Source organism: Dinoponera quadriceps, unplaced genomic scaffold, assembly GCF_001313825.1.
Source record: "Dinoponera quadriceps isolate SergipeBrazil2010 unplaced genomic scaffold, ASM131382v1 scaffold1527, whole genome shotgun sequence".
Classification (NCBI taxonomy): Eukaryota; Metazoa; Arthropoda; class Insecta; order Hymenoptera; family Formicidae; genus Dinoponera; species Dinoponera quadriceps.
The window spans coordinates 541,323-555,331 of record NW_014555734.1 but is presented as its reverse complement, the minus strand read 5'-3'; the positions used below and the strand labels follow the sequence as shown (position 1 = coordinate 555,331).

Below are 14,009 nucleotides of genomic sequence, written 5' to 3'. Positions count from 1 at the left end.
TTTTTGTCGACGGTATTCTTTATTACAGCTGAATCAATCTCTGCTGGACGACCAGAACGGGACGCGTCACTAACATCAAAATCTCCAGAACGGAATTTGGCAAACCATTTTTGACACACACGTTCTGTTAAAGCATCGTCCCCATACACATTACAAATCTTCTTATGAGCTTCCGCAGCTCGTTTGCCTTTTTTGAAATAAAAAAGTAAAATATGGCGAAAATGGACGTTCTTTTCTTCCATATTTGCAACCGTGCAGTACGCACAATACTCTGGTATTAACCGGCGTATGTTTACAAATAGGTTAGGTGGAACGTCGCTTTTCAGCTGCGCAAGCGCGTTGTGCGATAGCGCTGTGGAAAAGAGATAGCAGAACGAGTAAACCTACTCCGATTAAAAAATCGAACGAACTTATTTGTCAACCCAATATTTATTGAATTTTTTTTGACATATTAATTAAAAGAAACAGCAATTCGCTTGTATTGAATATATAGTTGTACAATGGTGTGTATATATATATTTTTATTAATTATATATATATATATATATATTAGTTTTATTAATTATATATATATATAATAATAATATAAAAAAAAAATATATATATATATATATATATATCACATTTGCGAAAGTTGGTCACCTAATGGCAGCACCAATCAGAGAAGAGAACATTCATCTTCTCTAGATTTTCTTTGGTACGAGTCATATAGAGCATTTCTAGGATGTTTAGAAATATATTAAGGATCCTAGAAACTCTCTATCTGGCAGCCAACTGGCATATCTAGCAATATTCGTCATACGATACGTGAAATAACACCTCGAGGCTGGTATTACAAGTGTCGAACGACGAGTTTGTCGAACGTACCGATTGGCTGATGGATAGAGAATTTCTAGGGTGTCTAGAGGAAATATTAGAAACTTTAAAAATTTTTTATCTTGCGGCCAATCAACACATCTGACAGTATTTGACGCATGTAATACCAGCCTGAATATGGCTGAAAAATGATTGTTATTTCACGAACTATTTTGCGATTCTACATGATATACCGGAAATATCTCAGTTCATCGAATATTTTACAGGTTTTAGGATTATAAAACTATTATGTTTTTCAGGGATGACTAAAAAATAAAGCTATATGTCGCAAAAAACATATCATTTCTCACCTGTGACGTCATAAAATTGATATGGCTGCTTGAGAGAGCTGAACCTTATATATGATGAATAAGGTTCTAATTCTCACAACTATAGCTCCATTATCAAGTTCTCACTGCAGAGTCCTCGGCTGCGAGGCTAGAAACCGTAACTGTCTCAATAAACTGACTTAATCACTAATTATAATTAATTCGGCTAGTTAACTAGCTACTAATTAACTAGTTAACTAGTTACTAATTATAGCTAAGATCGAATAATTAATTTTATTAATATGTTAGAGAAATAAATATATACTATTCGAGTAGAACGTTGAGAATTTTATTACATAATCTTTATATCAGAGTTTTCCACACTGACTTTTTCATCTTCCTTAGGATTCACGTGCTTATAATCTAATCAATACCAATATAATTACTTATTATTTTTGGAACTTTCCCAGTCTTTATACGATTAACTTATAGCGAATTCGGCCACTAATGCGCATTGAGTCTTGTTTATATATATCCGTTCTTTTATTTAAGATCGTCTTAAATGTATATTCAAAAACTTTTAGCCAATAAAACAATCTGTACGGATGCTGTACAGATTATTTTACTAGTTAAGAAGTATTTGAAGATGTATTTAAGACGATTTTAAAATATATAAAAAGACTATGAACAAGTCTTAGCGTGCATTCGGTGCGCATTAGTGCAAGCGGCTGAATTCGCTATTAATCATTACTTCATAATTTAAATAAAATATTTTACACCTTAATACTAACATTAATATTGATTTGTTTTTCTGACAGCAATTCTGCAATTTCGCATTCTATTTTCTAGTGACACTATCTAGTATTTGATTCCAGTGAACACTGATTTCCAATTTTATAAAGACTCGACTTTGTTATTAAAAGCGATATGTCGACATCAGTTATTTTATATATAAGAACACAATGAAATGCAAACCGGCTTTGATGAAATTATCAAAATTAGTTTCAGATTAAGAAAGATCCATCTCCGCCTTCTTATCTCTCTTACTGACGCACTTATTGCCATAAATGTAGTAACGTAAGGGTTTGTTGGCCCATTCCGGGCCGCTGCTGGCAATTCCAATTCTAGCGGACTTGATAATTCTAAAATCTGATAATGCACCGTCATCCTCGATCCACAGAGACTTCCAGGTACAAACAGAATATTTGTTGTGCTGCCTGTCAAGTTGATAGGCCATGCAGAGTTTCGATGGACCATTGCATAGTTCGTGCGGCTTCAAACTAGCTTTCCTCGTCTCCGACAGTTTCCGCTGATCAGCCATATGTTCGATACCTTCCAGAGGATCGACGGCTCGCACCAATACCGCACATCCGAGACCTAAAATTTTATCAATGATGACATGAAAGAACCATGTTCTGTAACTCCCGATACGAAAAGGATTTATGCTTCCCGATTTATTTAAGAATCTATTGTACTACTGTAAATTTAACGTTATTAAACGTGTTTTTCGTGAATTAATTTTTCTATATATACAGATTGTCCTATTTGAAGTGATTTCAAATATTTCTTGAAAAATACATTTTAAAGAAAAATATTTCGTATAAAAGATAGAGAGTTCAAAGAGGGCCAATAGATGATCTTATAAAGTTTTGGTCCATGTTGGATCCAATAGAGCCCATCAATCAATCTCAGCAATCAATTTTTTTAAATAGACCCCCCATTTTTTACTGCAAAATTGGGTTCTATATCTCAAAACAAAACAATTTTGTTCAACAATTATATTTTTCATTTTTACCCCATTTTTTACAAGTATTTTACAAAGTAAACAGATCAAGGGATGAAACTCGTAAAGGTGTTAATTTTTTTGTGAAGAGTTCTATCCTTCATTTTTAAAGTGAAGAAGGTCGCTATCTTTATTTCCGTGGAAAATATGAATTTTAGAAGGGCCCGAACATATTTGTTCTACCAGGTATGAAAAGGGTAACACAAAATAGAACGAATAGTGCAATTATAAATATCACATCTATAATTGCTTAAGACTTCAGAGTAGTCAACTAAGAACTCCGCGTTGACACAGTAGCGACACAGTTCATAACATAAAAGGAACCAATAGAGTGCGTCTGGCAAGCGCTACAAATACTTCGCAGTATTTCTCTTTCTTCATCTATTTTTCGGATCCGAATAAAGGAAGAAAAAGAAGGAGAAACACTTCGAAGCATTTGCTGGACCGCACTTATATGCGTGAAGAGTGACGTATTGACAACGAAATTTTGTATTGTGTGCTATTTCTTTATTATTTGTTTAATTGTGCAGGTGTGACTAGTGATATACTTATTAAACCCGTAAAAATGAAGGAAAATCAAGATTAGTTTGGAATTTTATATATGTAGGAATATTTTATATGTAGGAACATATTTTCCACTCCTTTCAACAGCTGTAAAATCATGTTTTCCTACATGAATAAGGCTTTACTTCACGTACCTTTTACGGCTATTTATTGACTGTTAGAAGAAAAAAGGAGAGTTTTCGTCCATTTTCACAAGTATCTTCAAGCGATCTCAAGTGTTGTTTTATCCAAATATCTTTTTATTTACAAATGGCATGCAATATTTCTTAACGTGTCATTTCTCATTTGTGACGTCACGAATTTACTCGACAACTACTACGGAGTCTTAAAATTAATTACTACTTGTTCATATGTACACACGTGTGATACTTTTAGATTTATTTCCAAATTACTAGAATATGTATAGGATACTTTTTATTTTTATTTTTTCTATTATTATTGAATTAAAAGTATAATATCCTTACTACATTCTTAATTATTTTTGTAATTTTTAATAACTTTATAAAAGAAATATGTTTTATATATAGTAGAAAAAAAATGTCGTCTGGTTGTACTCACCATCACTAGAAATATTGAAGCAATGGTACATGCCATATGTCATGTAAACATAAATGGTCCCTGGTGGCATATACATTGGTATATTACGTGGTGTAACTTTGTTTTGATAAGTTTGCGACGCCTTGTCAATTGTGCCCAGATATCCCTCAGTCTCCACTATCCTACCTTTGAGAATGGTCCCATTTTCAAGATATCGTACGAGTATTTTACCTGCAGAGAAAATAAAAGATTTATAACATTTAATACATCTGAGATATCTTAGTGAATAACTAATTAATTAAATGGATAAATAACTTGATGGATAATTAGTTTTAGATAAAGCAGGTTGTATTTATATAAGTGAATTAAAGAAGATATAATTTAGACCACACACCTAGTAACTGTTGTGCAAGCTCCTTACAGGAGATATTAAAGAACTCATATTGTAATCGGCCAGAAGATAATTTCTTTTCCCAAGGTGTTATAGGTGGATCTTCCAATTGTTTTAATTCTTCTTTCATTAATTGCAAGTCCACAATGACTCTTGGTTTTCTTTTACTCACTTTTGTGTTTAGATTTTCTTCTTCATTTTCTTCTGTATAAAACAACTTGTTAATAAATATATATATAAATAGAAATAGGAATCTTGTAATTAATTAGTAATTAGTAAAATGCCTATAACTAACTTTTCATGAGAGCTTTTGTCTTTGGTTCTTTCTGGGTACTTCTGAATATTTTAGAGGATTTAGTAATGTGAAAGTTAATTGCATTATGTATATTTTTGCTATTTTGACTTTGTAAGGATTTCAGATTTAGTTTTAGTTTTTCACTTGGTTCTACCTAATGAAAAAACAATGTATTAATATAAAAATTGTATTGTTTAGAGTTATGATATAATACACAAATATATTGTAATACTGCATGTTACTCTTACATATTAAGTAAAAATCTAACTTTCTTATGACAAATTTTGTGAAAAATAATAAATTATTATTGTTCCCAAAGCACCAATTGTTGTATATAGTTTATATATAGTTATATATCTCTTTTATCTGTTGCAAATAAATATTTATAAAGATTATTATAAAATTAATAAGAGAATTAATATTTAATATGAAATTATTAAATATAACGCAAACCTTAGGAGTCATTTGGATTTTCATCAATTTCACTCTTCCATCACTAAAATTCTCTTCAATTGTATGTTGTTGAATTCTTGTAGTTGCTGTTGTCCGTTTCATCAATTTATTTTCTGTTACAAATAACTTCGCTTTTTTCATTTATGGCTTCGAGCCGCTGAATTCCAAGCCTTCTTTCTCAGTAATGGCCAGTATTACCAATTGATGATGAGACTTTCCCACGAGATCTTCTGTATCTGTCTACGTGCGAATGCCAAATCCTATTAATGTCCGTACCAGACGACGGATTAGAATTGAGATTAGATTGAAATGTAACCAATCGGAAAGTTTACTAAACTCAAGTTTAGTGAATCTTGCTCTCATTGGCCAAATTTTAATTCAATCGCAATTCTAATTTGTAGTCTGATACGGGCTTAAGTCCTGTTCTGCAATACTCCGTACGCCGGAGTCGAATATTAGAACGCAGCCGATGGTCCAATGAGAACTCGCTTTTAAAAAATAAATCGGACTTTTGGCTGCGTTCTGACATTTGATTCCGACGCAAGACGGAACTATTGAAGAACAGGCGTAATGGTGTAATGTGTACTCTTGCCCACAGGACGCGGCAACGCTTGCTGTGTGGCGGAAGTTCGCGCGGTAGCCAATCAACTTTTAGTTCTTACCGAAAAACGGAATGTTGATTGGCTACCGCGCGAACTTCCACCGCGCAGCAATTGTTGTCGCGTCCTGTGGACAGAAGCCATTAGGCTTGTGTTTCTTCTCACTTATATGCTTGTAGTGCGCATGATTACACACAGGCATATGAAATCTACTACACTTGTTTAACGCCGACTTCGAAACGGCATATTTTCGCGCTTTTTTATTTTATATATATTAATATTTTTCATTGGATATATATATTAAGAATGTTGTGTATAACTGCACATATTGTATCAATTTGTTTGTATATTAATTAGTAGCACATGTCCGATTAAAAAATATTGAATTCACGTCGATTTCAGTTACAAATTTTCATCGGATCAATGTCAATTTGATAAAAGTATGTAATTAAAATCGATATTTAACCAAATCAATATAGTTTTTCCAGCCAATTATTCTTCACTATAGCATCAGTTAGGTACATAAATCAGTAACGTATTAGTAATACAGTATTAGTAATACAATACAATACAATAAGCAAGGAAAATTAAATTAACGTTAAATGTTGACATTTTTCAAAACTTAAATATCACATATTTTAATCGAAAACTTGTTCTTTCTCTCTCTCTCTCTCTCTCTCTATCTCTATCTCAGTACATGGCTTTGGATTTCCTCCTTGAGTATTATAAGTTCTGTTCGTTTTCGCTGCATCGCTGAACTAGTGCAATGAGTTGAAGTGAGAAAACATATACTTGTCTCGCTTCAACTTATTGCACTAGTTCAGCGGTGCAGCGAAAACGAACAGACCTAGTTACTGTACGGGTACCATTCCGTCTTTTACTGTCGAGGTGTTGTCAGATTATAGATCGGAACACATCACAATATGTTTCGTGCAGCTAACCCTTTCAAATTCATTACATCCTCTATATGTTGATATTGTTTATATTTCATAAAGAATGAGTGAAATACTTAATGAAAATATAATTGCATTTATTGTATTTACGCTAATAGAAATAGAGATGAGAATGGGTGCGTTCGAGGAGATGCTATTATCGCTACCGCGTCATTCTGTCTTTATTACTTTTTACATGTACAACAAGGATAGAATGATGCGGTAGCGCTAAATAGCGTCTCCTCAAACGCACCCATGAATCAAATGATAGCGATAGAGATACAGAAATTTACAAAAAAACTCATGCGATCTCAGATGCCTCGGACAAAATGCAAAAATTATGGAGAAAACATTGTATCATTATACACAGATATGAACTTTAAAATGCCTATGCTATTTTATATACTTCATTACTTTCACTATCAATTAAGGTTATTTCAGTGTAAGTAGCTATTTTGTACTGCGACTGCTTCATCTCGTCGGCCGCAGTAGTCTCATTAGAAAGTGACATCAAATTCAATGACGTCATTCATTGGTAGCAGTACTTTCGTGGTTCATTGCAGCCCATATCGGAATACCATTCGCAGTACTGACAATACTCGCAGTAAATAAAGAAACACATTTTAAAACTGTAGTCATTTGTGTCCGCAATCAGCTCGTGTTTTGGCGACAGAGCCTGTTGATAGACAATTTGAGCAAATTGGTAGCAGAAATCACACAGAACCTGCCGCCAAATTGTGCGCAACAAGATCTGTTCTGTTTCTGTCACCAATCTACTGTTAGATCGCTATATGGTTTGTTCGGTTTCTGCTTGCATTGTTTGTCGTCATGTCTGTCATTTTTGCGGCGACAGTTTATCAATAGAATCAGGTAATATGCGTTGGATTTATTACCTTCCTGCTGTCAAAAATTTGTAGAATTTGCTCGAAAGACTGATATCATTTAATATTAATATCGCTGACAATTTGTTATATATGTGTTTATTTAAATAATACATCAGACATGAATAATTTAACATTAATTTAAATGAATTGTACCGTAAGTATGATGTATCATTGCGCAGTTTTATAATATATTTTAAAAATCCATTATTCAATTTGTTTTAAAATATCCTTTATCACATAAATCCCGAATTGTGAATTACAACTAAGATTTCGAGAAACAATATATTAGCTTAATAGTTTAATCTCAAGTTTCCGAAATCCTCCAATATACAAATTCCTAATCCATTCACAGGCCTATTTATTTCTTATGTAGATTCACCACGTACAAAGAGATTAAAGTCAGTGAGGCGTTGACTATGTCCTTTCCTTGTTAGACTCGTTTATAACCGACATTTCGTAAACTTCTTATCAAAGTCGATTTTGATAATCTCCAGGCCTTCACGATATCCTATTACTTGGTGGTCTGTTGAATCTCTAATAAGCTTTTGCCCTTCGTTTCGGGAATGAAATACCATACATAAGGCACTGCTAGTAACACGAAAAGTCCATAGCTCCAGAAAACAATCGTTTCTCCAGCTACGTCTATGAAAGGTTGATAGGTCTTGGCAAATGTGAAGGCAAATGTCGCGTTTCCTAATGCGATACAAAGCGATGCTAGATTTTTAAGATTTGCTGGAAACATCTCGCTTAGAAGAGTGGCGGGGACTGGGATGAGACCGTAGGATGCAAAGATATTGAAGAACAGTAAAGACGTGATCGGCAACCACGTCAACATTTCAGAATTCAAACCCAGGGAGAGAAGGTAAAAGTGTAATCCGAGAACGACGAGCGAAACGGCGACGCCAATACTTGAGACTATTAGAAGATTCTTACGCCCGAATCTATCCACTACCAAAGTAACGGTAGAGCCGACGACAATTGTGGAGAAACCCAGCACCATTACTACGATCGACGGGGTGACGTTCACTCCGCTATTAATCAAGATAATCTCTGCGTAGGAATTAATCGTGCTATATGCACTCGCATACACGAAGACGTTCAGACCGAACATAATCAAGGCGCTCTTCAGGTTCGCTGGAACAGAAAAAAAAGATCGATTGTTTTAACCAATATACAGTTGATATCAATTAATTCTTAAGTGAGTTTTGTTTTATCTTGAAATTCTTCTTTTCTTTAAAATCTGAAGCCCTTTAACTTAAGGTTTTCAGAGATTTACTTCCCCGGAATAAATTTTTCATACAATCAATCCCACAAGAAAATATACGAGAGTATATCGAGAATATACTACTTAAAAAAAAAAAGATTGTGTAGTACAACAAAATATACTTGAAAAGATGTTGCACAATTATTTAGTAACGTCCATAGATAGAAATGTGCGATGATCATGTTTCATCACAATGTGATGTCAAATTGTAACTTCAACTTAATATCTTTTTAAAGATCATTGTGTGATTAACATCACATAAGCATAAGATGTGCACAAATGATATGTACACGTTCTTGACTTAATTATGATTAATGCTATTACATTTTTTTGTGACATCATGACATGAACGACATCTGAGCAGCATATGCACGTGCATCATGTTATTATATATAATGTNTATATATATAATTATATAATTATATATATATATATAATTATATAATTATATATATAAAATTATATAATTACATATATAAAATTATATATTTCTATATATATATATATATATGTATATATGTATATGGATATATTCTATACACAACGTCTTATATATAATTATATATAATTATATCTGATTATATATGAAAAATTTTGTTCCATATCTTTATATGAAACATTTAATATTATTAAATTTTGTAATTTTAAGTTTTTTCTCAAGAGACAAAGTGAAAGATACATAAATGCTAGATGTTTACATTTTTATTTCGTTTTCTTCGAATAAAAAATCCGTCTATTAAAATATGCAATAAAAACTCCTTATCTCAATTGAAAAAAAAAAAAGAAAAAGAATTTTAGATGTTACATCAAAGATGCGTTCAAGCTCTTTACTTCTGGAATACCTGGTAGTAGGAAATCCTTAAGTTTTGTCAGGATACTGGCGGTGGCGCCATTGACGAAATCCTGGAGTTCCTGTAATTCGGCCTTGACGTCAGATTCTCGTCGGAACCATTTGAGAGATGCCTCGGCCTCGTCAATATCACCGTGAAGAGCGTAATGATAGGGCGATTCAGGTATCAGGCTGAAGAGGGTCATGAAGAGAATATTCGGTACGAGGCTCACGTAAGCGAACATCTCCATGGATAGATAAGGACCCATCGCATTGCCCAGAAATAGACCTACTGACGCTGCGTTCACATTCATGGCTATCTGAAAACGTAACGTCGTGGTATTATCGTCTCGAAGCTCCCGCCATCGTTGTTGTGAGGATTGGTGAACACGCGAATCGTTAACAAGAATATATAATTAAAAGAAAATAATGACAGTCATAAAAATGAAATATCAATCGGGCAAAAACTTCTTATGATTACTATATTATTAACATTGATAAATTAATGACTTCAAAATTATTATTAATAATTTGAGCTGTTAAAAATTAACAATTTAATATTAATATTATTCTCTAATTCATTATCAGCGTTTCCATCGCTTTTCTTGTAACTTATTTTAATTGTTAGGAGAAAAATAAAGTTTTAATACTGAGAGTATCGGCCGAACGACAGCCGTAACCTTGCGAGTGATTCCGTTTTTATTGCTATATATTTTAATATCCTTAATCATATAAATCTCTTATATATTGCTCTAATAAGGTATTACAATTAAATGTTAACTCGTGACGTCTGTTTTAAATTTGATTGATCTATTTGAACATGTTATTTTTCTATAGTTAAGAAATTCTAACATTTTTGAAAAATACAATGATCCGTCGACTTACGCAGAAAGGAAAAAAGTAATATGGAAAATATAAAAAGAATCCGGAAATGACGCGTTAACTTAGGAAAAAAAAGGACAGTACAGTTTCGAGAATGCAATGACATGACAGGCATTTATATAGATTTAAATAAAAATAATTTATAAAACGTTTAATGTGATCGAAAAGAATTGAAAATTTAGAAAAACAATGAGATATAAAAGTATTGTCTAATGATTTGTGTAGAGATTTTAAGGAGAATATAAAAAAAAGCGAAGAGAGTGGGAAAAAGTATGCAACGAAGCTTAATATAGAAAAATTAGAAAATTGATTTTCTCTCTTAATTTTTTCTCTTGCAAATTACCAGTGAGCCTCGAATGGTAGGATTAGCAATTTCGCCTAGATACAAGGACATCGCGGGCCACATCATGCCCGATCCAACTCCAGAGCAGATTCTGGACCAATATAACCATGTAACCGAAGTGGCGCAGATAGTGAAAATCCAGCTTGAGGCTAACGGCAATCCCGACAACAGCAGTACTCTCTTTCGTCCAACGAATTCTGAAGGATTGTGTCGTGACACGTGTTAGAGACATGTCATCCTGAGAACAAGATCACCACAACTCAGAACTGCGGCTCGATCTTCAAGGATGTAAGAAGTCGTTTATTATTTTCGTTAACTTCGCACCGAAGTGTTTCGTAGATTATTCTCTTCTTCACGGTGGAGCGCGTCACAAGGACACCTTTAGGTAAATATTGGGACATAAATAATTGGAATTAGCAGTGGAGGTCTCAGAATGCAAAAACTACAATTAGTAAATATCCGAAAAACGTAAAAATTCCTATGTTACAAGACTATGTTACAAGACTTCAAAAATATCAAGATCGTGATGATCTAAGATTTCAAAAATATACCTTTTTAAAAGGCTCTAAAAATTGTTTAACTTCATTTTTTCACGATATTCCGCCTCTACTGTCAAGAAGCAAAAATTTATTTCCGATTTTCACTGAGTCGTGGCTGGCTTGTTCTTAGGTCGCGAGATATCGCTTGCTTCAATCGAAAGAGGATCTAGGTTGTTTCGAATCTAAATCGGCCTTGGAGATTAAATAATCGATAGATTGGAAAAATCTACTAACCTACTGAGTCTGATATGAATAAAATTTTATTATATCCTCGCGTATAATTTAACAATCTTTCTTCAAACGCGTACCAAGTATAGAATTTAGTTTTAATAAGAGAATAATTTATTTAACAATAAGAGATATAAAGTTATTAATATGTAATATATAATACATAAATAATAAAATAATAATCTGTGTACAAATTATATTGACATTAAATAGAAATATTGTTAAGTTATGTCGAGATGTAACAGAAAGGACCCAAAGGACCAGCCTAATCGAGATAAAGCGATCCACTTTGTTAAGTCTTCTAAAACTTTTGATCAATGAATATCTTGCCTTTGATGAAGAGTGGTGAAGAACGCTTACCTTGGCAAAAAGCACCAAGGAGTGCCCCGATCAAACGTCCGAGGTTTAGAAAGGACGCCACCCAGGATGCTTCGGTATCGGTTAGCCTCAATGGAATGTCCACTTCAGCCGATGTTAATTGTGCTAAATACGGCGATGCCCAGCCAGTCGCTAATCCACTAACAATAGCTTCTAGACCAACTGCTAGGCAAAACGTGACGCGTCATCGAAAACTCACAAATTACTATCTATATGTAATAATAGAAATATTATTGAACCAGTTATTTTTTTGTAACACATCGTTCTAATATCAGTAACGATTTGAAAAAAAACTACTCGTTAAATTAAATTTTACACAATAACACAAATACACACATACACATGTGCCCGTGTTAGCTGATTTTAAATAACAAAAAATAACAAATATTAATAACAAATATTAATTTAAATAACAAATATTAAATAACGAAATTTAAATAACAACATAATTTGATAAGACTTTACTATACTACACACTTCTGATTTTGATGAAATTTTACAAATACGTAGTACTTACTAAATGTAATTGAAGCTACTGGTACGAAATTGCGGAAATGCCTAATTTTCCAAAAGTTTTAATTAATAAATTTTAATTATTCGACTTAATTAATGTTCTTCAAGATTTTGGTATAAGACAATAGTTATAATTCAAATATATTTTGCTAAAATCTTGAAATTTATTAGTTCATTAGGAAACTGGCTAAATATGATGAATAGGAGACCCACTCCCAATAACTTTGACACCCACTCTCAATAACTTTGACATATATTATACTTTGGCACATATTATAGAACAGGCCTCGGCAAGAAATGTAACTTTCGGCCAGATTTTGGAATGTAAGCCCATTTCTCCTCCTTGCTGCCTGTGATTTAGCAACCGAGCACGTAACTGAGGCTCACGATGCTCTGTGTCAGAAGTAGCAAAATATAAATAGAATGAATTAGGATCCCCTGCTATATCAATGCTAGTATATAAAATAATACGATTACGCGAAAAAGTTATATATATAACATTATATATATACATTATATATATAACATTATATATATAACATTATGTTATATGTATCTCCTCAATTCTATTACATGTAAATTTGACACGAGATACTTATTTGTGATATGGGAGAGGGTCCGACCTGATTGTATTCATGGTTTAGCCGCTTCTGACACAGAGCGTCGTGAACCTTAATTATGCGGTCAGCTGCTATGTCGCGGCCGACAAGGAGAGGAAAGTGGGTATGCATTCCGAGATCCGGCTGAAAGTTGCATTTCTTGTCGAGGCTTGCATTAGATCATCCAAATATTATTAAAACTCTCGTTTCGCATACACATAAATTACTTTTTTTTATTATAATCTAACATCCATCTATTTATTCAAGTAAAGATACTCAGGAATGTGAGACATCTATAAATCGTGATATAGATAACCATAGGGGAGAAGCTTCGCCCCTTCTTACTTGTTAATCTAATCAAATCCAACCTCTCTTCGTGAATAAAAATTATACTCAATGTTACTCTATCTTATATATTCATCGGATAGAAAATGATCTCTCTACGTAATTTTGAATTTGCGTAAAGTTCGTCGTTTCATTGAGTACCTTCTAATGTTGTGACTATCACGACAAGTATTTTTAATGAGTAAACTGGAATTTCAAACTTTCCAACTTCTTTTGTTAATAACTTTGTTATTATTATTTATATGTTGATTACATACAAAAATGTAAGAAAATGAGATTTCATTTCTTATTTTTTTATGGCGTTGTTATTTTCCGAAAAAATTAAACGAGAAAAATATGTTTTATGAAAAAGTGCTTTTTGTTAAAATAAAGGTTGATATGGTTATTTTTTTTTAATAGACGGGAGTTTTCTATATGCTTATAACCTTGTTGACATTTTGCTTCTTTTTATTTTATTTAAATTGAAGAGTTAGGGAGCTTGCCTTAAATATAACCTATCAAACTGTTTAAGTATGCTAATGAATTGT

At 32.8% G+C, this 14,009-nt stretch overlaps 2 protein-coding genes across 2 annotated transcripts in view; both read right to left on the bottom strand.

The window, feature by feature from the left end:
* Nucleotides 1-1,464: 1,464 nt before the first annotated feature.
* LOC106745271 (putative 3-methyladenine DNA glycosylase) lies at nt 1,465-5,417 on the bottom strand. Its single transcript, XM_014620722.1, has 5 exons — nt 5,148-5,417; nt 4,695-4,848; nt 4,403-4,603; nt 4,030-4,239; nt 1,465-2,501 (listed from the first exon to the last, which is right to left on the bottom strand). The coding sequence occupies exons 1-5, from the start codon at nt 5,286-5,288 to the stop codon at nt 2,134-2,136; spliced, it is 1,074 nt and encodes a 357-aa protein (XP_014476208.1). The 5' UTR covers nt 5,289-5,417; the 3' UTR covers nt 1,465-2,133.
* Nucleotides 5,418-7,811: 2,394 nt separating this feature from the next.
* Nucleotides 7,812-14,009, bottom strand: part of LOC106745309 (facilitated trehalose transporter Tret1-like) — an 11,627-nt gene continuing 5,429 nt past the window's right edge. Inside the window, exons 3-6 of the mRNA XM_014620803.1 lie at nt 12,008-12,187; nt 10,881-11,077; nt 9,669-9,975; nt 7,812-8,696 (exon numbers count right to left, since the gene is read on the bottom strand). Of these exons, the coding sequence (XP_014476289.1) occupies nt 8,074-8,696; nt 9,669-9,975; nt 10,881-11,077; nt 12,008-12,187 (1,307 nt within the window). The 3' untranslated portion in view covers nt 7,812-8,073. The remainder of the gene's footprint in view (nt 8,697-9,668; nt 9,976-10,880; nt 11,078-12,007; nt 12,188-14,009) is intronic.

What these genes read in the sequence shown, in the direction of transcription:
- LOC106745271 (XM_014620722.1), bottom strand. Translation starts at nt 5,288, where the DNA reads ATGAAAAAAGCGAAGTTATTTGTAACAGAAAATAAATTGATGAAACGG. An exon ending in AAATCCAAATGACTCCTAAG is followed by an intron (nt 4,849 to 5,147) that starts GTTTGCGTTATA and finishes TTTTTTCATTAG; the next exon opens with GTAGAACCAAGTGAAAAACT. An exon ending in GACAAAAGCTCTCATGAAAA is followed by an intron (nt 4,604 to 4,694) that starts GTTAGTTATAGG and finishes TGTTTTATACAG; the next exon opens with AAGAAAATGAAGAAGAAAAT.